The sequence below is a fragment of the Neopelma chrysocephalum genome, unplaced genomic scaffold (genome assembly GCF_003984885.1).
Source record: "Neopelma chrysocephalum unplaced genomic scaffold, ASM398488v2 Primary Assembly neopelma1_69, whole genome shotgun sequence".
In the NCBI taxonomy this organism is placed as follows: domain Eukaryota; kingdom Metazoa; phylum Chordata; class Aves; order Passeriformes; family Pipridae; genus Neopelma; species Neopelma chrysocephalum.
In genome coordinates this window covers 11,435,867-11,462,344 of record NW_020897729.1, presented here as the reverse complement: position 1 = coordinate 11,462,344, position 26,478 = coordinate 11,435,867, and the positions used below count along the sequence as shown (strand labels likewise).

General features: G+C 47.4%; 2 protein-coding genes across 4 annotated transcripts in view; one reads left to right on the top strand and one right to left on the bottom strand.

Annotated features, from left to right (window-relative positions):
- Positions 1-12,605, top strand: part of MME (membrane metalloendopeptidase) — a 29,584-nt gene extending 16,979 nt beyond the window's left edge. For both annotated transcript variants that reach the window (XM_027685818.1, XM_027685817.1), the window contains exons 13-23: positions 31-159; positions 880-978; positions 1,449-1,529; positions 1,907-2,010; positions 2,185-2,243; positions 4,277-4,396; positions 4,633-4,766; positions 5,680-5,745; positions 7,833-7,928; positions 8,303-8,379; positions 11,209-12,605. In XM_027685818.1, the coding sequence (XP_027541619.1) occupies positions 31-159; positions 880-978; positions 1,449-1,529; positions 1,907-2,010; positions 2,185-2,243; positions 4,277-4,396; positions 4,633-4,766; positions 5,680-5,745; positions 7,833-7,928; positions 8,303-8,379; positions 11,209-11,308 (1,065 nt within the window). In that variant the 3' untranslated portion in view covers positions 11,309-12,605. The remainder of the gene's footprint in view (positions 1-30; positions 160-879; positions 979-1,448; positions 1,530-1,906; positions 2,011-2,184; positions 2,244-4,276; positions 4,397-4,632; positions 4,767-5,679; positions 5,746-7,832; positions 7,929-8,302; positions 8,380-11,208) is intronic.
- A 2,918-nt stretch (positions 12,606-15,523) lies between these two features.
- LOC113968896 (sarcoplasmic/endoplasmic reticulum calcium ATPase regulator DWORF) lies at positions 15,524-19,566 on the bottom strand. 2 transcript variants are annotated; one of them, XR_003534671.1, is made up of 4 exons: positions 18,586-19,566; positions 16,783-16,882; positions 16,623-16,695; positions 15,524-15,737 (listed from the first exon to the last, which is right to left on the bottom strand). XR_003534671.1 is itself a non-coding variant. In XM_027685882.1 (3 exons), exons 1-2 carry the CDS (start codon positions 18,596-18,598, stop codon positions 16,788-16,790), a joined length of 108 nt encoding a protein of 35 aa, XP_027541683.1. In that variant the 5' UTR covers positions 18,599-19,566; the 3' UTR covers positions 16,595-16,695; positions 16,783-16,787. The 2 variants fall into 2 exon arrangements, 1 of the variants encoding a protein (XP_027541683.1); XM_027685882.1 differs by lacking the exon at positions 15,524-15,737 and having other exon boundaries at positions 16,595-16,695.
- Between the last annotated feature and the right edge of the window lie 6,912 nt (positions 19,567-26,478).

Here is a 26,478-nt window from a genome sequence, read left to right as displayed (position 1 = left end):
CCTGTCTGACCTGCTGGTTGTGTTTCCCAGGCACTCTATGGCACAACCTCCGAGACAGCAGTTTGGCGTCGCTGTGCCAATTATGTCAACGGGAACATGGAGAACGCCGTGGGACGGCTCTACGTGGAGGAGGCCTTTGCTGGGGACAGCAAACACGTGGTAAAGCTCTGAGCAAACCCGGCCCAAGCGCCATCAAAGTGTCACCTCATCCTCACCCGCCCTGCACTTCTTGACACTGCTTTGATTGCACTTTCTATTAGCGTGTAATCAAAGCGGGTTTGATCTCTCAGTTTTTATAAAGTGTGAATAACAGTTAGTACAAAGTTTTAAAAATTGAAGTTTCCGTTAAAGTAATGTGTGAGATGTGAGGATTGCACATCCCCTGGAGGGAAAGAGGCAGCTGCCTGCAGGTCCCTCAGTAGCACACCAGTGCCTGTCCCAGGAGCAGCACTCACTGACTGCAGCAGTCACTGCTGCTCTTGGAGACTGACACCATTCACATCCTGCCATCCTGGGCCACAGGGACAACTGCCTATTTCTGGCTGCCTTCAGTCCCACAGAAAAGTGCTGAGAATGACCCTGAAGTGAAGCCTGAGGTGACTCTGATCCCCCCTGGAATCCCGGTGTTCTCACATACCCCACAGTGCCCTCAGGTGCACAGTGTCCAGTGGGGTGTCTGTCAGTTTTTGGTGACCTGCAGGACTCAGCTGCATTGCCTGGGGAGCTCCTGCCCTTCCAGGACAGGCTGAACATGCTCCGTGCCTGGAGCTGCAGGTTTTACTGTGAGCCCACACAGAGGGGCTGCAATAATCAAACTATGGCTGGGCAAAACTAACATCATTTTCTGTGCATTTGTAACACTCTGGTGGTTTTTCCCAGGTTGAGGAAATGATTGCAGATATACGTGATGTTTTTATAAAAACCTTGGATGAACTTTCCTGGATGGATGCAGAGACCAAAAAGAGAGCAGAACAAAAAGTAAGCTCTGTCTTAAATATTGGTAATGTGTACTTCTATAAAAATCAGTGTGCCAGTTGTTTGTCCTGACAAACATAAGCAGTAACTCTATCCCATTCAAAGGCACACACATCTGTGTTTATATAGGCACAGCAGCTTACAGATTCCATGGAGAGAGGCACAAAAATAGGAGGAATCTGTAGACAAGATTAAGACCTTTCAGGCAAATCAGTAATTAAAGGGGGAGATGATAAATATCTACAGGAAAGCAATACTGAAAATGGCAAGGAATGATTTGTGGTGATTTGACCAGCTACCAGGAGCAGCCACAAACCAGTGCTTTCAATGAATAAAAAACGTAAACCAAACCTATATATAATTAAAATGCCGTGGTTTCTGCAGCAGCTTCCATATTGCCTTGATTATATAATTTATGCCTGATTCAAATCATGGCTGGATTTGCTCTGAGTATCAAACTCTTCTGTCCCCAGGCAAGAGCAATCAGAGAGAGGATTGGTTACCCTGACGAGATCGTGACAGACGACAACAAGCTCAACAGTGAGTACCAGGAGGTGAGTGAGAACCTGCCCAGCTCTGCAGAGCCCTGCACTGGCTGCACCAACCACAACTCACCCGGGGGGTCCTTCCCACTCCAGCTCACCACCAAACTGGTTAAGGTCAACACCAACAGCTGCTGAACTCCGCTCAAAATACGTATATAAAGAGGGAATAAAGAGCTCTGGGAAAAAAGCTGCTACCACATCTCCAGCTACAGTATCAACTCTGTGGCATAGCAGGGCACTGCAAACCCAGGGCTAACTGCAGAGCAAAAAACACTCTTAGGAATGTGTTCCTTTGCTCATCATGCTTAGGGCTACATTTCCCTCATCCATGTAGCTTTTATTTCAAATAGTAACACCACCACTAACTCCTCCCCCTTTCTTTTCAGTTGAACTACAAAGAAGAAGAATACTTTGAAAACATTATTCAAAATTTAGTATTTACCCAGAAGAAAAGGTTGAAAAAGCTCAGAGAAAAGGTGGACAAAGAGGAGTGAGTATTTAATAACACTGTGTCTAGTTTTTTATCCAGTTTGCCTGGGAGAAGGTACCTTCCAACCTCAGTCATTCTGCAATTCTGTTACATGGTTTCTGGGTTTATTCTCGTAATCATTAACTCTGCCATTAAGAGCTGAAATTCTAACATTTGTTCTTCTGGTGTTACCAGGTGGATAAGCGGAGCTGCTGTTGTCAATGCTTTTTACTCAGCAAGTAGAAATCAGATAGGTAAGGTTTACCAACTTACTAGTGGGATACAGATTTAAATGGCCAAATTATTTTTATATGTATGTATGTATGTGTGTGTCTTTAAAATTAAGAAGTGAAGTGATCTTGATACTACAAATCTGAGTATAAAGATTTCTAATGTCAGCCTGTCCAAAACCATCCATGGTTAAAAATAACTCAACATAGAAGGGAGAGCATTAAACTGCCTTTAAAGAAACAAAAAAAGTCCACTCTAGCTACAGATTAGAACCACGTGGAGGTCCTGGGGTTTCTCCTCTCGTGAACCCTCCCGGCTCCCTTCACAGTGCTGCAAGTCTTGCAAGAGTCACAAAACATTTCACAACATTAATTATGCCTCTCAATACTTCTGTCATCTCCATCTGCAAAGTGTTGCCATTCACATCCCAGCCTGCAGGCTCCTTTCTGAGCCATCAGTGAGGTACCAGGAGCCACGTGTAGCTCCTGAAAACAAGGCTACATAGGTGGAAAACCTCTGGCCTGCAGGGCCCTGTGCAGAAAGGAAACAATATTATTTCTTGATGTGAGCATTTAGCACAAAAACCCGCTCAGAAGGCTTTGTTTCAAAGAGGTTTGTTCAGTAATTCCCAGGAATCAGGAAGACTTAAGCTGGTGACTGGCAGTTAATGTGAGCCATAAATCCTTACCTCATCCTTCAGCTATGGCATGCACAGGATAATTAAAGCAGTCTGATCTTTAGAGTGATGTCTGAATTAGTTAGCAGTAGGCTCAAGGAAAACCTCTGAAGAGCAGTTCTGTGCATGATGTGTAGGAAACTTAGAGCCCTGTTGTGACATTTGAACATGGTCTGACCTGCACTGTTCCAGCAGCACTCGGACCATGAGGAAGCCACTCGGGTTCCAAAGCCCAGCTGAGGGGCTGCTGCTCAGGCACCCAGGAGTGTTCCTCAGGCACCCCCTGGCTCTGAGCCTGCACAGCCTTCCCAGTGCCCATCCCCTGGCAGCGCTTCCAAGGCCAACAGCTCCCTGCTCCTGTGCTCCAGAGATCCCTCCTTTCCCAGCACACACCGTGGCACTCACACTCCTGTCACTGTCAGTGCTTTCTGACAACAACATCAGAATATTTGCACATTTAGTTCCAGTCAAACCAGCAATGGAACACAACTGCTGTGGCAGCAATTTGCAGGGCACAGCACAACTGGGTTTTTTCTAACCTGTTTATTATTTACAAATTTTCTCATGGTTCTTTCTCCTCTTGAAAGAAACCCCTAGAACTGAACTGGGTTTATGCTGAAAGGCAAGAAGATTTCTTTCTCTTGCTGTCTGAGAACTGTCACCTAATTCTTCTTTTCTGTTCAAGTTCTGTAGAGTTACATCCATCTCCTTCCCAGTGAGAGTTAACACTTTGTATTGCTGCAGTGGGCAGAGGTGCAGGGAAAAGGCACGAGATACAGAACAGAATATTTTATAGTATTTTACTATTCTTCATTTATAAAAAGATCAGAATTGCAACGTGATTTCTTTTTTACTGAATTGCTTCTTACAAGCCTAGAAAAATGAGCACAGAAATGGGTGAGAAGAACTGCTTTGTTCCAGTTCTCTCATTGCCAGCTTGGCCTATTTTTATTGATTCTAGTGGGAGTTACTGGCATTTTCAGTGGAAGAATAAATTCCTGTCTCTGAGACTGATTTGTGATAGAAGCAATGATCAAATAACTTATTCTTCCAGGGGAACACCTTCCCATTTCTCATTGTGATGTGAGGTTTATTTAATGATGAGACGGGAGTCTGAGAATGCCAAGTGATGGGAATTGGAACAAACTGCTCTTTTTGCAAAGTAAAACAGTAACAGAGCAAAAGCTGATCGTGCTTTTGAAGTGTGTGAAGGGGGGAACAGTCCTGCTGCTCTGTTCCTGCAGTCCCACAGCCACTCCCAGGTGCCAGCTCACGGCTGCTGTTGGATCTGCAGGAACAGTGTAGGCTGAAGCCAGCAATGGTGTGTCCCCAGGGACAGGGTGACAGGCAGGGCCCTGACATGTTGTGGGTTTTTTGCAGTCTTCCCTGCAGGCATTCTGCAGCCCCCTTTCTTCAGTGCCTCCCAGCCCAAGTCCCTGAACTACGGTGGGATAGGGATGGTCATCGGGCACGAGATCACCCACGGCTTCGACGACAACGGTAAGGGCTGAGCTGCTACACACACCCAGGGCATGGGGGGCACATCTGCCAGGGCTGGACCCTTCCAGAGAGCACAGAGATCAATGTCCACATGTAACAGCAAATCTAGACTTTTGAGGCATGACAGTACTGTTCTCCCAAACCCACAGTCCAAAGGGTCTGACTGACTCACTCCCCTCCTTATTGCACCAAACCCTCTTTTCCCATGTCCATAATTGTTTAATGTCTTATTGCAGGCAGGAATTTCAATGAGAACGGAGACCTGGTGGACTGGTGGACGGAGGAGTCAGCAACCAACTTCAAGGAGCTGTCCCAGTGCATGGTGTACCAGTATGGGAACTTCTCCTGGGACCTGGCCGGGGGACAGAACGTACGGCGCGTTTATGGGACACCCCCACTCTGCTTTAAGGGGCAAATGCAAGCCACAAGAAGCAATTCTCTCCATTCTACTGCCTATTTTTTCAGAGCCTGTATTCCATCACACAGAACAGGGAACAGACCAAACTCCCCGCCCTGAGGTTTCCCTAACCCATATGTTGAAGTGTTGACACTCGGAGAGAGCCCAGTAAAAACAGAGCACAAAATTTCAACACATTTTTCTGACATTTTTTCCCACATTAAGTTCAACCTAAGTATGATTCTAGATTTTGCAGCTTTGACTATCAAAACCCAATATGGTGGGCCAAAGGTTGAAAATATGATTTTTTAAAAACAAAATCAGAGATTCCCCATTACCAAAGCTTCATCATCTTTAGTGATACTTGATTGACTTAGGAATACCAGCTAAATAGAGATCTCCTATGTATCTGGCTACCAAAAAGCTACCTAACTTGCCTAATACCCAGGAAAATACCTTCTAGCAGCTTTGCTGATGTCTGTTAACAGATAATTTCAGCTCTTTGGAGTTTTGATTTTAACTTCTCCAGACTGTATGGGCTCTGTCTCCTTCCTCTAACTGGAACTGTACTAGGAACTGAAGATGAAAGACAGGGAGACAAGAGGAAGAATGAGTGACCAGTGCCTAAGCAGCAGAGAATCTGGGTGACAGATACAGAGCCTACAAAGCCTGCAGGGGAAGAGAGAGGATTAGGGAAAACAGTATCCACATGGATTTGAGACAAGGGAGACAAAGACTTTTCAGAGATGTTAACTTAATCTGCTAAACCTTCAGATTTTAAAGGAATTCTTGCCTTTAGAAGGTGAAGAATGCACAGTTTGGTGCTAAAAGGTCCCAAATGAGCTCTTTTTTTCAGAAAACTGTACTTTTCCTTTCTATTTTACAGCTCAGTGGAATCAACACACTGGGAGAAAACATTGCTGATAATGGAGGTGTGAGACAAGCATACAAGGTAAGAAGTCCAGTTTTCTGTTTCAGCTGAAACTGTCAGAGATTAAGAAAATTGGCTGCAGAGCCTTTGAAGAAGAACCACAATTTCTGTGTGAGGGACAGGACCAGAGGTACTGAGCCATGAGGCAGGGATTGAAACTACTGGCTAGTTCTGGTATTTCTTTCATCCTGTCAATCCTGTCAGGCTACATGTTACCTGTTCCTAGTGCACTCTTTTTCACCCGACTTCCATTTTGCACTTTTTCCTTTGTGAATAAACAATATGCAGAATGAAAACATTCCCTGAATCCCACTTGGACCATCACCTGACTGAAATGCTGATACCCAGCAACTGTCTGCCTCTGGCTGCCTTTTTCACCAGCTTTTTCATGCCAGGAAGGAGGGACAGAATGACCTTCTTCTGCCCCATAAACATGAAACACTTCACTGTTCATCTTGTACAGGTGACTTGGGCCCCCTGTACAGGTACCCAAAGATCAGTGACATCTGGGACTCCTTGTGCTGAGCCTTCCACGGGAGCTTGGATGCTTTTTGGCCTTCCTTTCATTCTCTTCCTGAAGCAGATGCTGGGCTTTCCAGTCTGGCCAGCTTTGAGACTGACAGCCAGAGAGACAGAGGTTCTGTTTGTGAGCGTGGTTTGGAAGAGAGTAGCTTCTCTATCAGCTTGTTATTCACAAATGTGATGGCTGCAAACCTGACAACATGATCCTCCCTCTCCTTCCCTGAACACCTTGACAACTGAATGCTGTCACTGCTCAACAAAGAGCCTGCTGGACGCACGGCCCAGCTCACACTTGTCCAAGTTACCAGCACAACTTCTCCAGAAGGAAAGCCCTCAGCAACTTCCTCACTGGAAATGAACATGTTTGAGGACAAAGACAATTATTAATGAGAGTTTTAAGAATGACTTGGAAGCTCAAAAGAGGCATCAGACTTATTAGTCTGATCTTCAGTTACTGGAACATTTGTGCAAAATGCAAAGCCATGAAAGGGGAAACTCCTTCTGAAAGGAACGGGAGTAGCCAGAGTAAAATCAGGTTGGAAGTATTAAAAATTATTACGACCTCATATAAATAGTAAAAAAGGTCCAGAAGGAATCTGGAGAGGTCTCTAGTCCACCCCCTCTCCAGCAGGTAGAATGAACCATTTCTGTGTCCTGCAGACACCCCACAGGAGCCGTCCCGCTCCCTCCTCGCGCCCTCCCGGTGCCATCGCGGCTTTGCTCCCACAGTGCAGACAGAGCAATCCGCTCCTTTCTTTCCTGTGACCTTTTACATATTTGAAGACTTACATGCTTCAAGGCCCAGACTTCTCTTCTTTAGACTAAACAAACCCAATTCTTTCAATCTTTCCTCATAGGTCATGTTTGCTAGACCTCTGCTCGTTCTTGCTGCTTTCTTCTGGACCGTGTCCAGTTGGTCCACATCTTTCTTGAAGGGCAGTGCCCAAAAGTGGACAGAGCGCTCCAGCTGAGCCCTACCCAGTGCCAAGTGGAGTAGAAGGATTACTTCATGGATCTCATATAAGCCCCTCCTGTTTATACATCCCTGTAGGACACTTGCCTTTTTTGCAGAGCTCTGGCGCTGTTGGCTCTCGCTCAGCTGTTATCCGCTCAAACTTCCAGAGCCTTTTCCATGGACCTGCTCTCTGCTCACTCCTCAGCTGCACTTGGGCAGTTATGGGCTTTGCTCGGGCGGTACCTTGGCCCTGACTTCAGGCAGAACATTTCTGCAGCCCCTTCCATCAGCAGTGGCACACGAACAGCACGTCGCTGCCACGCGGCCCCGCAGGGAACGTGAAAGCAGCTGTTCCTACCGGGGAAAGGTTTTAAAGTCTCCTGCAACTCACTTAAAAAAACCCAACCCAACAAAACCACAGTGGAAAAAATCTCCTTTTCAAAATGCAGCATTAGATAATTGATACCACAGTCCTGAGAAATGGCCCTGTCATCATGTGCTTAAAGGTGGGATGGATGGCCAAGGAGTCCATGATTAATTATGTCAGAGAACCCATGTTCCTCCTTGTCATCATTTCATTCTGATTGTCTGGGCTGGAAATTTTAACATTTCTATTCACTTCATTCTACAGGCCTATGAAAACTATGTGAGAAAGCATGGAGAAGAAAAACTTCTTCCTGGTCTCGACATGAACCACAAGCAGCTGTTTTTCCTGAATTTCGCACAGGTATCCCTTCCTTCTTGGCTGAGGCTTTGAAAAATCACCTAAGCTACACCTATCAGTAAGTCAGAAAGGGCAGGCTGACTCCCATGGCTTTACTGAGAGCTGGCAGAGCTGAGCAGTGTTCACTGCAGAGCAGGGAAAAAGTCTCATTAGGTGATTTTTATCTTCCCTCCTAAGTCTGGTAGAGAGTTTCTTGTGCCCAGTGCCTTTGTCTGAGGACAACAATACACTTTTTTTAACAAAATACACCTTTTTCTCCTCTATATTCTCATGTGACATTTATTCTCATGCCATGAATTGCTTCACAGTTAAATGACAGCAAGTCTCTTGCTGTGCAGTCTTAGGGCTGACAGTGCTTTTCCCTGTTATCTGTGCAGGTGTGGTGTGGAACGTACAGACCAGAATATGCCGTGAACTCCATCAAGACGGACGTGCACAGCCCAGGCAAATTCAGGTGAGCACATCCCTGTCCTGAGTGCAGCTCCCAGGGCACCCCAGCTCTGCTGTGGGCTGCAAGGACCTGCCCAGGGCTGGGCTGCACCTCCCAGGGCAGGTTTAACACACCCCCAGCTACAGGCAGAGCACACTGCAGGTGGTTAGGAGGAGACAGACAGACTGCCCCTCTCCCAGCCCTGTGCTGCACAAACAGGCACAGCCCTTCCCAGGGAGCTCCACAGGCAGAGAAAGGATGAGGGAGAATTGTCCTCATTTTGAAATGATACAGGTTAATTCTGCCCACACTGTGGAGCAGCTTTGAACAGGCACCACCACAGACACAAACACATCTCCTGGCTGTCACCAGACAAGCATGATTGTTATAGCAGAGTCTCAGTGACTGTGTCTGGAATCCAGGGCTCTTCCAGAAGTCCCCTGGCTCCCTCCATAGCTCCTGGGAGGGTTCTCATAGACCAAAGGCTGTGGATGGACCTTTGTCTTGCACTGAAGTCCCAGTACAATCAGTGGCAGATCATGGCCCTTGCTCGGTGACAAGCCCGTGTGCTGTGATGCAAGAGCAAACAGGTACTTTGTGCCTGCTGTGCTCTGCCAGCCTCCTCAGGGCCAGGTGAGCCATGCAGGAAATGTGGCTGCTCAGGGTGGAAGCCTTTGGGCCAGACTAGCATCTTTTCTTTTCTCTGAAGTCAGAGCAGCCTATTCATCAGCAGAGTAACAGGGTTTGTGCTCTGACAAACCTGTTTGGTCAAGTGCCATGGGCCCAGGAACAGTGCAGCCAGCACAGCATCTGCTGGCTCTGGAAGGCTGAGTCATCTCCAGACTTCATGGCCACAATGGCCGAGTTCTCTCCCAATACAATCCACTACATTAATTCCAGTATCTTTCTTTCAACGGCTTTTCACCAAAGAATTATCTTGTTTATCCCACATACTCAAACACTCAGTGAAAGCAGCGACTGTTCCCTCAGTGCTCCTTGCCTGGCTCTCAGTGTGGGTGGTTTGTGCTCCCTAGAATCTCTCTGGGAGGCAGTTTGTGCCCTACAGTCCTTCCTGTCTGGTCCCTGTGCTATGGAGGCTCCAGGGGCTCTCAGAGCCTCCCTGCAGATCTAAATTGGAAGAGGCACAAGGCCTTTGGAGTTCACCAGTTCAGCATCTCTGTATTTGGGTGTACCTTGGACACATTACACTGTGTTGTGCTGTCTGTACCTTGGTAGGGAAGGCTATAAACTCTATTTGGAATGACACAAGTGTTAATGAGAAACCATAAACACTTTTAGAATGTGAAGGCATTTTCAGGATGGGGCCTCACAAGAGCTCTAAAACAAAAGTGTTTCAGTACACGAGACCTACCCACAAAATTGATGCCTAATGACATACTACTGAAGTGTCACCAAGGCTCCCAATTTTAATTATTATTTGGGGGTGGGATGGGCCATGTAACACGGGCTACACTGACTGCAGGCTGTTTCTCCTTCCATGCAGGACAGGCTGCTCCTCATAAAACTTGCTAATTGCACAGTACAATTTTAGTTAATGGGTTCACAACTGGACAGGGAGAATGTTTGTTCCAGTAGGAAAATCAGGAGTTAACAGAAAGATGCCTTTGATCAGGTAATCACCAAAAGCAGGAGAAGGACAATGTACCTGAGTGTTAATATGCAAAATTAAAACACAGCAAGTACAATAAGAGCCCTTGACCTGTATCTGCTCAGGTACCAAATCCCTGTAGTTCTGGGGATATCAGTAAATGAAGCAGGATTCTTATCCCACTGCTGTTTTGTGTAAGTAGAATTTTAGTACGCCCCAAATACTTTTTGCTCTGTTTTGGCACAATCCCGTTTTAGCAGTTGCAGTCCTTCCAGGCAGTGAAGCACAGCTTCACCAAAATGCAGGACTTGTTCAATAATCCTGTTTCTGTGCCACCCCCTGTTCACTGCTGGCTCCCAGGACCAGTGGGCAAGAGTCACTTTTGGCCCTGTAGAGACAAACTGATGCAAGTGTCAACTGCTGAACTTCACCTCAGCTTCTGTGGGCATGTCCTGCTCCTGTCCAGTCTGATGGTTGAGATTATCCACAGAACAACCACAAATTACTCAAACAAACAGTTCTTTAAAGAACTGTTTTTCCACAGCCATTGTCCACCAGTATCCATATACGACACTGAAGCTGAAATTGTTGTGCTCCATAGGTGTGTGCTGCCATATTCCCATTCCTGAAGGACTGAGCAGCTCTTAGCAGATCTATTCACACATGTTCACAATTACACATATCAAATCAGCCTTAGCTGGAATGGCCTCATATTCACTTGAAGGCTGTTGTTTGTACGAGTCTTTTTGCCAGGAAACTCATTCACTGGAACATCTGTGGACAATGCCCAGAGAAGCAGTAGGATCTCAGCTAAAACCTGCCTGGTGTCAAAATGTAAATGAACATTCACTGACAAGTTACACCACAGTCCTCGACCCCAGGGTCTTGTTTTCCCTTCACCAAGGAACTTGTCAGCAAAATGTAGCTGAAAAAACCTTCAGTGAAAATTACAGACAAGCAAGAAACCCCTTCCAGGTGAAATAAATGGGCTGTGAGGGCCAGTAATGAGGAAGGGACAGGGCCTGTATTTTGGGGGTTGCAATGAGGGCCATACAAACTGGCAAGAGCAAACGCAGCCACTGCTTGAGGGGAAATGAAGCGTCAGAGCTCAGCAATAAGGGCGTTCCCACTGGTGTGAGTTGACGCAAACTGATGCAAACAAACCAAATTACAAAATATGGGTCGTGTTGTTTTGTTTCAAACAAAGGCAAGGAGCAATGACAAGCTGTTGTTTTGTTTCAAAGGGTCCTCGGATCACTGCAGAACTCTCCAGAGTTTTCTGAAGCCTTTTCCTGCACCACAAAAGACAACATGGATCCCGCTAAGAAGTGCCGCGTTTGGTGACAGACTGCAAACCTCCCATCCCGAGGAGCTTCCCAGGAAAAGAGACACTTCCAGCCAATTTTGAGAAGGGGAGGAGGGAAGAAAACTGAGGGGAATATGCTAGAGTAGTCACTGTAATTGTTGGTAAACATGCAAACCCCAAATCATCACCCACCAAAGCATCCCAGGAGGACTCAGGCAGCCCTGAGCTGCTGGAGCTGACTGGCTGCCTCTCCCCCACGGAACCCTGTAGGATCCAGCTCACTGACCATGTACAGCAACATGCACTGTAGTTTAACCCTGTTCCCCACAGCCAGTGGCTCTCTGGATTCATTCTGAGATGTCAAAGTCTAACCCGTGGTCTCCCAGCGGTCAGTGAGTGCCCAGCTGTGGCCAGGGGAGGAAGGAAATGCTCAGTAACACCCGGCTTTGGCCATCACAACACGACAGAGAAACGACAGCTCACAGCCCAGTGTCAGACTTTGTACCCTCTGCTGTTACGGGAAATCTGCTCTACCAAATGTTTCATCTTTACTTGAAACCATTTATACAAGAGGAGTCCAAAGACCTGCTGTACTTAGATAACTTCTCACTAATTACTCCAGCGTGTATTATCTGATGTCACTATTTACAACAGTTTATTTACTGCTTTCCAGCCCAACTGAAATTGTAGGTAATTTAATTTTTGAACCTATAATCTGTAAGATTGTGATCAAAGACCCTTTCACAGTTTTCTAAGCTTTTTCTTGCTTTCTCTAAAGTTGCTCTTTTTAAAAGTTTCTAGTAATGTATAAATCATAGTTTTTATATTTAAATCTGAGCTACACTTTTGACTTGAAGTAATGTAATATATTTTATCAGTGGCTGCATAGAACTGGGAAATTTGAGTAAAGCATGGTATTGGGCAATAAGATAAAGCCTCCAGAACTGAGTTCTCCAGTGGAGTGCACTGATATTGGAGTTTTCAGGCTGATTTCCCAGTGCTTAGGGTCTGATCCTGCACATAACTTGTACGTGTTCTGGTCGATGTCAGTCCTCACAGCAGGAAATCTGCACAGCTGATCGCAAGAGTCAGGAGGAGCTTTAAGTAAGAGGGTAAAAGGCTTTAAATCTGCAATGATATGTATTAAACATCCTCATGCAGATTGCAAAGGAACTTACTGCTTTGTGTATCAAAGCAAAGACATTACCAAACCAAGTACCAGATACCTCAGATGACTGCTACAATAGGTCTATTTAAAAACCTATGTCCTTTTAGCTTTCTGAGTTCGTCATCTGATCAAAACATTTTGATAATAAACTGAAATTATGAGCCAAATGCAGTGTGTGTGTTCTTTACAGGAAACAGCAATAAAATAAAATTCTCTGCAAATAAGTGTCTACACTCGCCCCTGAGCCCCACAGCCCAACAGGCAGAGGGAGATTCAATCCCAGTGTCCAGTGTAACCCTGCCCTGCTGCAGCTCAAGGCCATCCATCCATCCTGCCATCAGTTCTGGGGCTGTCGGGGTGTCCCTGTGGGTCCCTCCCAGCTCGGGATCCTCTGACCCCCCCAGGGCTCGTTCGTTACGTGTTCTGTTAGTAAACAAAACCCACAACAAACACATCCCGAGCTCTCCACACAGCTCCCCGGGCTGGCTCTGCACGGGAACGAACCTCTCAGGGAAAGGGAGAAGCTCCTCTGCTCTCACCCAGAACCAACATTCCCCACAGCTTTGTACAACGCGGGTATTGTAAAAGGCAAACGCAGCGAATCCTGTGCCACTGGCCCTGGTGAGGGAACAGAGCCACGGAGCTGCTCTGGGGGAGCCAGGAATGGGGCTGGAGACACACGGAGTGCCCGAGCCAGGCTGGGATCATCCCAAGGGATCCGGGCAGGGATGGCAGAGCCAGGCTGGGATCAGGGCAGGGATGGCAGAGCCAGGCTGGTCCCTGCACACCCGAAGGAATGCCCTCACTTTACTGTGGGACCCGGGAGGGTTCAGTTCCCTGCCCTGAGGGCTGATGTCCCATTACAGGGCAGGATTAAAGAATTCCAGACACACCCGCCAGTAACAAACACGGAGGGCTCCTACCTGAGGCGGCTCCGCGGCAGGTCCGGGCGAGCGGGGGCTCCGGGGGAACCGAGTCCAGGCGGCCAAGCCCTGCCGGGCTCACCCCGGGCAGCCCGAGCTGGGACACGGCCCGGGGGGGCTCTGGGGCACCCTGAGGGCTCTGGGGCACCCTGAGGGCTCCGGCCGCGGGCAGGGGCTGCGGGGCCTCGGGGCAGGGCATGGGCACCGCACTGCGGGACCACCCTTCCAGAACATTCCCTACCCACCCCTCCAGAACATTCCCTACCCGCCCCTCAGTGCCCTGCCCCTTCCAGAACATTCTGTGACCCCGCCCCTTCCAGAACATTCTGTGGCCCTGCCCCTTCCAGATCATTCCCTGCCCGCCCCTCAGTGCCCCGCCCCTTCCAGAACATTCTGTGGCCCCGCCCCTTCCAGAACATTCCCCTGGCCCTGCCCCCAGAACATTCTGTGGGTCCCCCGTGCCCTGGTGAGTGAGTGGCTGTGCCCCAGCACTGAGGGACCCTGCTCAGGGGTAACACCTGCCTGGGCTGGGGACCCCAAAGGGAGATCCTGACCGTGACTGCCCGGGGAGAGGGGAGGGGACGGGACTCTGCTCATCACTTTCCACTCCCACCCCGGAGAGGAGGAGAGGGAAGGACCCTCCATTAGCCCCCCCGGAGGGTGTGTGCTCAGACATGGGGTTACTGGTACAGGTAAGCCCAGGTGTGGGAGGCTCTGCCAAGCTGGAGCCACTGTCCTTGGAGCAGTGTGGACTGGGAATGTCCAAGAGAAACTCTGGTTTAGGCAGGTGTCACCCCAACACTCCGCTCTGTGCACACGCTTGTGCCCTGTGTAAACACCCCTAAACTGGATCACAGGCATTAAAGGAATATAAACACGAGCCCAGAGCAGTTTCCAGGATGCCACACGCAGATCCCGGGACAGATGGACAGAGACTCGTCCCTAATTGATTTACTCAAAGAGCTGTCAGGGGGAACAGGGAAAGCCACAGAGGCTGTGGGGCAAACCTGGCACCCAGCTCTGCAGCAACAGCAACCCCAACATTCCCACTTGGCTTTTGTGGACAAAACAAGGAATAATAAATTAAACTGTACAGATCATCTTAGATCACAGAAAACATCATCCCACCAGCAGGAAAAAGTAGAAATAGGCTTGGAAAAGGTGCCCACCCTAAAGGTGAGCAGGGCCCTTTGATCTTGGAGAACTGGATCTCAGGGATGGGATAGAGCTCTTTAGGGACAGTTGTTATTCCCCAAAGCCATCACACTGTAACAATATTGGGATGTCCTACAGCCTGACACGGTGACAGAACCAAAGCTACGGCCTCTCTTCAGTAGAGTAGCACCTGAGCTCTGCAAGAAATCTGAATACATGTGGTTTTCTTCTCATCACTCACCAGCATCTGAAAGAAAAAACCCAGCACCCAAACACTCGTTTTGTTTTTCAAGAATTAAAGACCCCAAACCTTCTGTTGCAGCTCTGACGGCCCTGCACGTGTGGGGAGCTTCACATCGTCCAGCCCCACTGCCCAGCCACCCCAGTGGGCTGTCCCAGGGTGGTTACAAAAGGTCACTTTGCAGAGCACTCCGTGGGCTTCCAGCAGTGTGGGGGATGCATAATTTCTTGGAATAATCCTCTTTTTATTACTCTACAAAACTGGCAGGAACTTTCCCTTTGTACGCAGCGAGTCAGTCCGACAATACTGAAGCCAGCCTAGAAAGTTATTTTGTTTTGCTCTGCCAAATCAGATCTTTCTGCTCTCAAAAATCAGGTAAAGCTAAACCAGATTGTGGTGTTTATATTTTAGCTCTGTAACATTTTAATTGGAAACATTCGATTTCCAGTGTTGTGAGACACCCAAAGAGCCACTTGGGCCAATGGGATCTTTCAGAACGTTTCCTCCAGGCCTGGTAAATGAGCTGAGATGTGAAAACACGGACACGGTTTCTATGGAGTCTCTGCTGGCCCTGTGTCAGTCAGAGCTGGGATCAGTCGGGGTGGGCTCAGTCTTGGAAACCCAGCAATTGGTCCTGAAAAGGAGATAATGAGGTGTCTGCTCTCACAGCCCACCTGGACAGGTGAGCTGGAGGGGATGTTCTCACCTGGCAGTGGCTGACAGTGATGCTGGAGGTCCTCACCTGCGGCAGGGATTGGGAATCTCCAGCTCTCCAAGAGACTGCAGGGTTTGTCCCCTCTCTTTCCGGACACCTGATGAAACAGCCCCCCTGTGCCCTCGGGTCATTTGCAGGTGAAGCAACTTGGTGTTGAGACAATTCCAAAGGGAATGTCACACTCGAGTGCTGCTGCTGAGGCTGCTGGAGTGGCCAAGGAATGTTCATGGCTGCGCTACAGACAAATATGTTTGTGTTTCCACTCCTAAAGGACAACAGACAGTGCCCACAGATGGAGACAGGATGTCTGACTGATGTGCCTTCCTCACATTCTCCAACTTACACAAATTGTGTAAGCAGGAGCCAAAAAAATAGTTTCTCTCTCTGTTTAACCCCACCAGGGGTCATTAAGGTTTTTTTCACATTCCCTTAAACATACATCTTGCTGGGATCTCCCAGACGTGCCTCCCACAGTCAGTTCTCTGCTTTAACTGGGGATTGAATTATTAATGATTTTGTCTTCTGAGAACTGCTGCTCTTCAGTATAAAACCCTTCATGCTCAAAAGCTCAAGGCTGTCTGTGAAAATGCAGCAGCTCAGATCATCCGACGATTATTTCTGATTTAAATGGCAAAGTCGCTGCAAGTTCTCAAGGCACATTATCCATCAGGGGAATATAATTATCACCAATTATAATTAAAAAAGACAAACCCCCCAAGTACAAGACAGTCAGGGGGCCAGAGTGAGCCTGAGCCATGATTCCAGGCACACTCAGCTGTACAGCAGCCCTCCCAGCCCTAAAAAAGCCTGAGGTTTTCTGTTCGAAGGATGTTCATATTTCTGTTTCATAACAATAGATTCCAATAGATCTTCCCCATAATAAGGCTAAAAATACTTCCCCAGGCCCCATGAGAAATTAACCCTTGCCTGTTTCTAACAAGTTTGAAGCTCCTTAGCTATTTTAAAAGTTTGCAGGCAGGTGTCCACCTATACAGGACTCCAAAACCACTCACCCCATTACAAACCATTTGGAAACTGGGAAATTGGTTTGGTGACTCTTCCTAAAGCTCTAATTAGCACGTGAAACACTGTGGATAAAAAGCGTACACCACGTTTACAGCGTTGATATTAAAAATAACTCATTTTATACTTATTTTAGCCATCAGAAATCTCAATTGAACTTCCAGGTTCTTCTAATCAACATCCCTGTGAATTCTTCTGCCCTGTAAGACAAAGCAAATTCCATTTGAAAGGTGGCAGAGCCAAGCAAGGGAAGCAGAGGTGGTGTGTGGCACGTGCCAGTCACTTACTGCCATCAGGAGAAGACAATGTAAACCATGAGGGCACATCCCAGGATCCAGCCAAGTGCCAGGAGCACAGGGACAACCAGGCGGGACAGCGGGGCTGGGGCTGCAGGGGAGAGATGGGCTGTGACTGAAGGGCCACGTTCCACAGGCAGGGAATGATCCCAACACAGCAAACCAGGAGGATCCCACTGTGCCTGCACCTGCAGGAAGGGGACACGGAATTCCCACACCCCAAAGGATGGTGGCAGTGGCAGGAAAATGCCACAGGAGTGTCCAGTGTGGAAGCTCTTCCAGCTGGGCCAGCCACAAACATGGGCTGAGTTGCCCACTAGTCCTAGAACAAGGAGCCCAGTGCAGGTGATGGTTCTCCATGGAGCACATGGAAAGCAGGACTGGCTTTATATAAATATATTTCTGTACAACATCAGAATTTTAAAGACCCTTCTATCAGTTTCCTGCAAATAGCAGTCTCTTGCCAGAAAGCAGAATCCTATTACTTACCAACATATTACAACCTCTTAGAGCAGATCTCTCTGCAGTTAATAGATTTCCAGGTTTTTGAAGGGATTAATAAATTATGTAAAACTATTCACAACACCTTGCACAGTTTAGATCAAGCAGGCAGACTTAGAGGGATGCTTAATAATTTAAGGATTGCCACATTGCTCTTTTAAAGCTGTGCACAACAAACCTCTCTCCACGACACTGCACGGTGTGTCTGCCAGAGGGACAGAGCACAGAGGGGAAATCTGCACGTGCTGCCATGAAAATATTAAATAGATAAATAGCAAAGATAAAATCCTGCTTTGAAACTGGGAGTCCTTTTGCCACAGGGGAGTCCCTTACCTGTTTAATTTAAAGGCTGTTATTGCTTTGACACTGTGCAAGGTAAAGCTGCTTCTCTGGGAATCATTTCTCTTTACTTGCCATTTTTATAGGTCTAATTACAGACCCAGGGCTGGATCCTGCTGGGTGCACAGGGCAGTTCTGTCAGAGCTCTGCTCATGCTGACTGGGGGAGTCTGTCATGTGAGACCCAGCTTAAACCAGTGTCAGTGTAATTTCTGTGGGTACCAATGAAAACTGAAATAAAGACACAGCGTTCACACCCTGTTGTACTTCAGCAGAAATTCACTCTCCTCCTCAGATACCAGAGTAAATGGTGCAGAACCCAGGAGATAAGTCTTTAGAAACTTTTAACATAGCTATGAAGATGGATTAAAAAGTTCCTTTTACAAGGACAAGTGTTACCTGAGGACCTGTGCACAGCAAACACCACAGATACACTTACAGCTGGGAGTTTAAGTGAAGTAAATAAAAAATGACAATGGATACAAAATGCATTTTTATAAGCTGCCTTTTCTCCTTGGAGACAGTCAGGTGTGCTTACAATGGAAAGCTCATTATTAAAATTTCATTTTGCTCTGTCACTCAAGCTTTGTGGGGTTAAAATCTAAATTATTCTACGTTCACCCAGAACTGCACTCAGAGCTCAGCTACACACAGACATCAAAAATGCTGTCAAACAGATCTCATTTTACACAGTTCTGTTCTATTGTGTTCACTAATCTGAAATTACAGCTACAAAACACTAAAGAAAAAATCTGGTGGGATTTAGAAATACAGGAGGAAGACAAGCTACTTTTAACTCACTGCTGTTAATAGAATTAGCTTTTAAACTGGTAACTTAACATAAAATACCTAGTGTTTCAACAAGAATACAAGTAGCTGAGTATTTTCACACTACATTGCTCAGATTTATTCATTTTAATATATTGTTACATTCACATTTCACGGTGCACCTTACCTGGTTCTGCCATTCCCCCTCTGCTGGTTTAATGGCAGGTTTAAGGTTTGTCTCTGCAGTTGTTCTGGGAGCCCTGGGATGCTTTAAATAGAGCGAGATTTGGAATGTGCTGCAGCTGCCTGGCTCACTCGTGCCAGGGTTGGGCTCTATGCATTCAATTGTCTAAAAAGGCAGAAATTCAGGGGATTCAGGGTTACCTCTGCCTGGCCCTCCAGCTGCACATCTGTCTCCGAGCAAAGTGAATAAAAGAGGCTCAGTTTTTGAAGGGGGAGAGAAACAAGGGTGAAAAGTGCTTTGTGGTCCCTTTATAGCCATGAAACACCACATGGTAAGTTCAGATAATATTTATGACCATCCACGTATTTAGAGCGTGACAGGGACCCAGTTCTTAATCCCCCACATCTCCTCTCATCCCTCTCCTATCAAAACCCAAGCCAAGCCCTACTCAGGATACTTCTGCAGTTCTTAGTTCTTTCCTAAGCACCACCAGGAATCTCATTCTGCACAAAGCACAGAGGCACATTCAGCTCCCTCCCCCTGAACGGGTACAGGGGGCAACCACAGGTTTTCAGCACTCCTGGGGGAAGTGGGCAACAAAATTCCAGGAAGGAATATTCCTAAAACAATCTGAGAATTATTTTGTCCTAAACAGGATAAATTATTGCAAACTGTCTCTAATTCAAATGGGAAAAAACACGGAGACAAGTGCCAGATCTGAGCCAAAAGCACAAACTGCACAGCAGGTCATGCCACAGCAAAGGGGAGCTGCGTGTGAAGATCCCTCAGAGTGATCCTGGGTTTGACCAATAAGCAGGAAAAAGTGTTCAGGGGAAATGAACCCAGTGTGCAGAACACCCAGAGGAACAGCACACATGCCCTGACCCAAAGGCTTTCCTTCAGGAATGGGAGGAGACTTTCTCTAACACTCACCAAGTTTATACACAATCCCATCTCAGACCTGTGCCCGGAGATTGAATGAATCAGGGATTCTTCCTGCGTTTCTGAACTGGAAAAGGACAGAAATGGCTGCTCCAAACCATTCCAGGTGACAGGTGCAAGGATGATTTCAGGAGATCTATCTGGCAGTGGAATGTTTGAAGTACAATCATGTGCATTGGTGTGATGAGTGTCTCAGGAACACTCTGACACTCACAGGGGGGAGAGCAGCACTGAGCTCTGGCCACACTGTGCTGAGCAGTTGTTTCACATCAGAGACAAATTCAGCCCTGCAGAGATGGTTTATTGCACACTATAAACACTCCCTGGGCTTTGGAGCCTGGAGGGAATTCTAAGATGATGATTCCAGAACAAGAACTGAAGCCAAGTCATGTCACCTAAGGAAGTTTTCATCAATGGCACACAATCACAGACTGGTTTGGGTTGGAAGGACCTTAAAGCCCATCCAGTCCCACCCCAAACACCTTCCACTAGCCCAGGTTTCTCCAGACCCCATCCAACCTGCCCTTGATATACCTTGATGTCTCTACAGCTGTTCTCTGCCACTTATCTGCATCTTTGAGCAAGACAGTTCTCTTTAAAAACTGCTTGTCTTTCCCCAAACACCACGTAGGGAAGGTGATTTCATTACTGCTTACCCAAAATAAAACTCAGGGCTATAAAGCACTTTATTATGCCGTGCACAATCCAGCCTATCACAACAGTCTGAGACACAAGAACAAACTGTGAGCTTTGCTGTCTTGGTCTGGCTTTGCTATAGAGCAAATCTTTTTGGATAAGATCCAATTTGTTGCAAAAAGAAATATGACTCTGTGCAATATATTTATTGAGAAAGCCATCTCTGATACAATGACTTCCTTGGCTGCACAGTTGTTCCCATAAGAATCCTATCTGGTTTGGTTCTGCTAATTATATATATATATCCATCTGATCTCATGGAAATAATTGCCACCAGGAACCATGTATTCCTGACCAGACCATCTGATCTTCAGGGATTGGGATCTTTCCAGGCCCAGTTGCCACAAGCAGGGACAGGGAGTCATTGCTGCTCTGCCCAGCTCTGGGCACTGCTGCCCCAGCTCAGCTGCACCCACAGCCAGTGCTGTCCTGCACGTCCTGAGCAGGGCAGCAAGGACATCAAAGTTGTAACTGCAAAGAGCAGAGTAACAATATAGACATTATTTTAAACAACACATCTTCTGATTGGAACTGAGGAATGAACTGCAGACATCAACCCTACAATAGAGCTCAGTCCAACAGCCAAAAAAAAAAGCAGGGGGACAGTTTCAAAATATAAAAAAAAACCAAGGAGAGGACACAAGGCTTAAGAAAAAACTCAGAATGATCTGTGGCAAAACACATCTACTGCTTTGCTGCTGAACAACAATACACAAGCAAAACAATTCCCTCATTTCTATTTGTGTTTCAAATTACGTGATAATTTCTGTATGTTCTTCCCTCTGAGCTGGGACACTGAGACACTCCATGTCCAGAGTTAGATGGGGAGTTGGGTTTAGGAATTAGATCTCTTTTTTAGCCTCCAGCTCACTGAGGTGCTCAGACTGGTCTCACTTCAGGAACCTTTGGAGCAGCCTCCTTGACTTCATTTCCATGAACTGCTCGAGGCTGGGAATCACTTCAAATGCTTTAAATGTCTTCAGTGCTTTAAGTGAGGGAGGGCCAAAGTCAGGAGGAGGAACTGAGGCAGCAGGGCTTCGAGGCTTCCCGGGAGAGAAGCAACTTTAGGAGGAAAACCCAGTGCTGATGTTTTAGAAAATATTCCATTCTCTTCTTCGGAACCACGTGGGCTCTGCCAGAAGGACAGACAAACAGCCCAGCTGCATTCCTTGGCTGGCAGGTTCAAAGTCCTGCTCTGCCCGGTGGAGCCACGGCCCTGGGGAGCAAAAAAACCCTCTGCAGGTGTCTGAGCTGTGCCAAAGCTCTGGGGAAGGGCTGGAGGGAACAACATCCTTGCTGCCTTCCAAGCATCCCACCTCAGAAGCCAAAGTGCTTCACTGCACTGATGGCTATCTTTGGCTGTTCCCTCAGCCCACAGAGGAGCTGTGGGAGGCTGGAGCCTTCCTTTGGGAGACTGAGCCATCCTGTCTGAGCTGTTTAACCTCGGGAGACTGAGCCATCCTGTCCCAGCCCTTCAACTGCTCCTGCCCCAAAACTGCCAGGGAGGGAGGACCTGAGGAGTTGTCAGTGCTCCTCCACCAGCCAGGGACCCTCAGCATCTGCCCTGGAGCACGGAGGGGACCAACAGCTGAGTGCTAATGGAACTGTTAAGGCTGGAAAAGACCTCTAGGATCAAGTCCAGCTGTCACGGGAAGTTAACGTGCAATGAGGTGATTAAAGGCAGAGTCCAATCCTAAAGAAAATGAGAACAATCCAGCCCACAGTGGCAGAAATGTGACCCAGAGCCCTTGAACAGGCAGGATGGTTGTGTAGGAGCTTCCCTGTGGGATAATCCAACCCTGGGCCACGCAGCCGACAGGGCCATTGAACCACGTTGTTGGGAATGGGTTTTTCTGTAACATCCCAGCACCTCACTGAGAGGCAAAACTTCCCCTTCTGCACCACAGACAGGTTTGCACTCGGAATGCTGGGAGCACAGCCCAGAGAGCAAATATCAACTGCGTGGAAACAACCCCCTGGATGCATTTCCTGGGCTCTTTCTGCTGGATCCCAGAGATTTAGTGCCTGATGTTTGGGAGGGAACTGTCAGAACCTCCCTGACACACCACCCACTTTGCAAAGCCAGTTGGCCATTTTTAGTGTTCAAATAGCCAGTGTGTTGAGAGCACATCCCAATTTTCTTAATTTCACCCGTACCCAGACATTAAATACTAGAAAGTTGAATTTCTGTCTTTGTTACTGTGCTTGTAATCCCTGGAAATCTGCACACAATGCAGCAGGCTGGCAAAGCAAGGCTTTGTTTTATGAGTTCTACGTGAGCCATATAAATAGCTGCAGGCTGAACTGCTGTAGAGGACAGGAGGGGGACAGACCAACCCATCTTCACAGAGGGAATGCTCCAAGTAATAAAATCTTTACAGCTTTGGAATATTGGTATTAATTTTTAAATCACATTTCTTTCTTTCAGTTGAGCTTTTTCCCTACTCCTGATTTACTAGCAAATCAAAAGCCACATTTATATGCCTTGAATTGTTTTATGACTGCCATACACTCCTGTGACACGCAGACTAACATGGGAGAATATCAGACATTTGCTTTCAAGAAATAGGTTTATGTGTGGAAAACTTGTCTAATGAAATGCATTTTATTACTCACACCAGTCTTAGCATTTGAAAGCTCCCTTAGAAATTGCCAGGCATTTCTTCTACTCACATTTACATCATGAAAATAAAGGCTGATTTATTTGATAACTATGCAACTGAAGACCTGAAAAAATCCATGTATTAAGCTACTAAATATTTAATTCCACAGACTGTTTCCCAGGGCTTGGGGTCTGCACATCATTTCTCTTGGCAGAGAGAAGTGTCACTGACTGACTGCTGAGATACCTCCTAAAAACCAGCTGCAAATATGATGGAGGAACTGCTCCATCGTGTCCCATCGACATGTGCCACAGGATTGCTGGACTAGTCCCCACTGCTGTCTAAAAATAACGATGACAACATGGGGTCTGCCCTTGTACAGCTCCATTGCAGGGCAGCTGAGCGATGGCAAATCCACCCTGGCTGGCACAGGGATGACTGTGGGGAGGCACCTGCCTGCCCCAGAACTGATGAGCAGCACCCAGGGGGATCTCCAGCAGGAGCTGGAGGTGACTGCAAGGTGACTGCAGCAGGAGCAGCCCCTGGCACAGCCCAGCCCTGGCAGCACGGGGAGCCAGGCACTGGGAACTGCCCGTTTTTGGAGCCACGTGTGACCCAGCACCGCTCACCCTCCCCTGGGCTGGACTGACACTGAACCCCCAGAGCTGCCAGGCCCAGGGTCAGCCACGGGACAGGGGTCAGATATTTCAAATAAAAACTTCACCCCTTTCTTCCTCTCCAGTGATTATTATTCTGGAAGGACACCCAGCCCACCACACCCCACAAATCCCCAGGCATTTCTGATTTGAGAACTGGCAGCTTTCTGGAGGATATGTGTTATGATTTATACATCACTGCAACCAGTTGGTGTGGCCTTTACTGTCACAGCTGAAAGAAAATTGGCATCTTCTTCAGAATTTAAAGGCATTTAGCATGTCACTTGGATCCCAACTTCTGGACCAAGTTAAAATTCAAGTCTTACCCTGCTGCACTTCTGCTGTGAAAGGAAAAGCTTCCTTCAGAGGGTGGCTGAGGGGGGAGGCAGCAGAGCAGGAGGCAGGAGCAACATGGGACACTCCAACAAGGATTTCACCAGGATGGACCTGGGCACAGAGATGGGAACAGCTGGATATTGGATCGCAATTTTAGTTGTTCCTTTGTTCTAGTTCCTGAAAAACAAGGACTGAACTGCTCAGCTGGGATGTGTGTCCTGGTTCTTGGTCCAGCCCTAAATTTCCTCGTTGAAAACAACTCAGAGTGAAGATGCTGCATTCCCAAACAACCCCTGGCCTGTGTGATTTCAGCTCATGTGCTGGACAAAGCCAGTCATGGGCAGAAAACATCTTTATTTGATCTTCCTGTGTCCTCTGAAAGAACATCAGCTCGTGCCAGCAAGGAACACAATGGCAAAACACAAACTGGCTGAGGAAAAAAGATGTTCATTACCATAAGTTGTGAAAGACTTTCTAAAATACCATGTTTATCTAAGATTGAACTCATTTATTTCTTGATCTGCCCGTTCCAGTTGACCACAAACACTGGATAAAATGGAGCAAGATGATTTCAATGTCCTCTTATGAACAAGAGGAAGCATTTCTCAAAAATCTTTTAGTCTACATTTTCATAAATTCATGGAATGGTTAAGGTTGGAAAAGACCTTTAAAATCACCAAGTCCAACCATCAGCCCAGCACCACCATGTATGAGAAAGCTCCAGCTCAGCTGGGTGTAAGCCAGCCCTGGAATCTGTGCCCCAAAATCTCCACTGCAAACTGCACCTTCCCCCCAGAAACACCCCCAGACACCCTGCTCTGACCTGCCCCTGTCAGCACTCCCTGCTCTTAAAAACCAGGAGAAGTAAAGCTGGGACAAACTTCAAGCACAGAAGAAAACAACTTTACTTTTCTAGAGCTTATGTATTCCTTGTTAAAATGAACCCTCTGAGCTGGGGGAAAAAATGCATTTTTCAAATGACAAATCACTTAATTCAAAAAAAGCTTTGCAAGCCCTGAAAAGTCATTAAGATATTACCGAGTTTTATCTGACCAGAAATAAAGTTCTCAAAAGCATTAAAAATGGACATTTTCACGCACAGATTAATAAATTATCTAATTTGTAACGACAGAGGCAGCTTTAGGAGCAAGATATGGCTGCAAGCAGCGAGCCCTTCAGCCAAGGTGTGTGAGGGAGAGCAGCTCCTCCGCTGGTGCTGCAGTTCCCTCTGGTGACAGCCAGAGCAAACTCCTGTTTCCAGGGAGCCAGGATGCTCCACGGGATGCTCTGCTGCCCCAGCCCTGGGGCACGGGCTCTGTGTGCACACAGAAGGGGTGGGGTTGGTTTTTCAAAGAAACTAAATGTGCTGTATTTAAAGCATCCCACGGGAAAGGGACATTTCGTGTCCCGGGGCTCTGGAAAGGCTCGTTTCTCACCCCGGGGTGTCTTTGTCCCTGTTCACATGAACCCCACAGCAGTGACAGGGAATGAAGCACCTGAACCCCCCTGCCCTCAGCCTGGGGAACCTCTGGGCACTGCCAGGGACACTCCACATGACCCAGCCCGGGCACCTTGGCTGCTGTTCAGGCCACGCAAGGAGCAATATTTACAGGCAGGAACACGGGTTTTGCTGTTTGTTTGACATTTATTCTCCCTGCCTTTCTCATTTCTGTAGGCTCTGCACTGAGGATGCATTTTGCCACAAACTGAGCTCCCAGAACTGACTGGTTTTTTTCTTTTGGAAGCTGGTTCATGGAATGGTTTGGGTGGGAAGGGACCTCAAAGCCCATCCAGTCCCACCTGGTGACCCACCCAGGGACACCTTCCACTATCCCAGGTTGCTCCAAGCCCAACCTGGCCCTGGTCACTCCCAGGGAGTGTTACTGGCTCCCAGACAGGTGTTGAATCACAAACCAGGGGCCAACACAGTCTGATCAGCCGGGTCCACACTCCCTAAACCCGGGCACTACACCAGGGCTGTGCCCTCAGCAGGAGCCACAAACCCACCAACCCCCTCCCCATGCCCAGGGCACACAGAACTTCTGGGGTTTGGCACTGCTCAGCTTGGACTGAACTCTGGGCTCTCAGCAAATCACCCAACTCCTGCAGGACCTGAGGAGTGGGAACCTCTCCTGGAATCTCTCCTGCTCTGGCAGGAGTGGCTGCCAGCAGATGGCAATCCCTCCCCACAGTCCTGGGCAGCCAGGCCAGAGTCTGTCTCAGTGCTTGGAAAAAAAGTCATCTGAAGGATTAAAAATAATTAAAAAAAATAAATATTTCTGCAATTAATTATATTCCATAATGTTTCCATAGGAGAAATTATTTTGTCCTGGATTTCTGGATGCAAACCTCTCCCCTTGGGATACAGAGCCTACAGACAGAAAATAAAGAGCCAGTTCTCCCTTCTCCTCTCTCCCACCTCAGGGATGTATCACAGCCACAGACACCACAAAATAATTCATCATAATCACACTGTGAGAAAAGATCAACACTGGGAAAAGAGCTCTTTCTGCAACAGCTCTGCCCTGGAAAACATTTCCATGATCCACATTTCTGTTACACCACTTCTCTTAACCCCTCCCTGGTTTTTAGGGAGCAAGGAATAAATGACTGAACTCACCTGCATTTCCTCAAGTGTTTTACAACACACCCCAAAGGAGCTC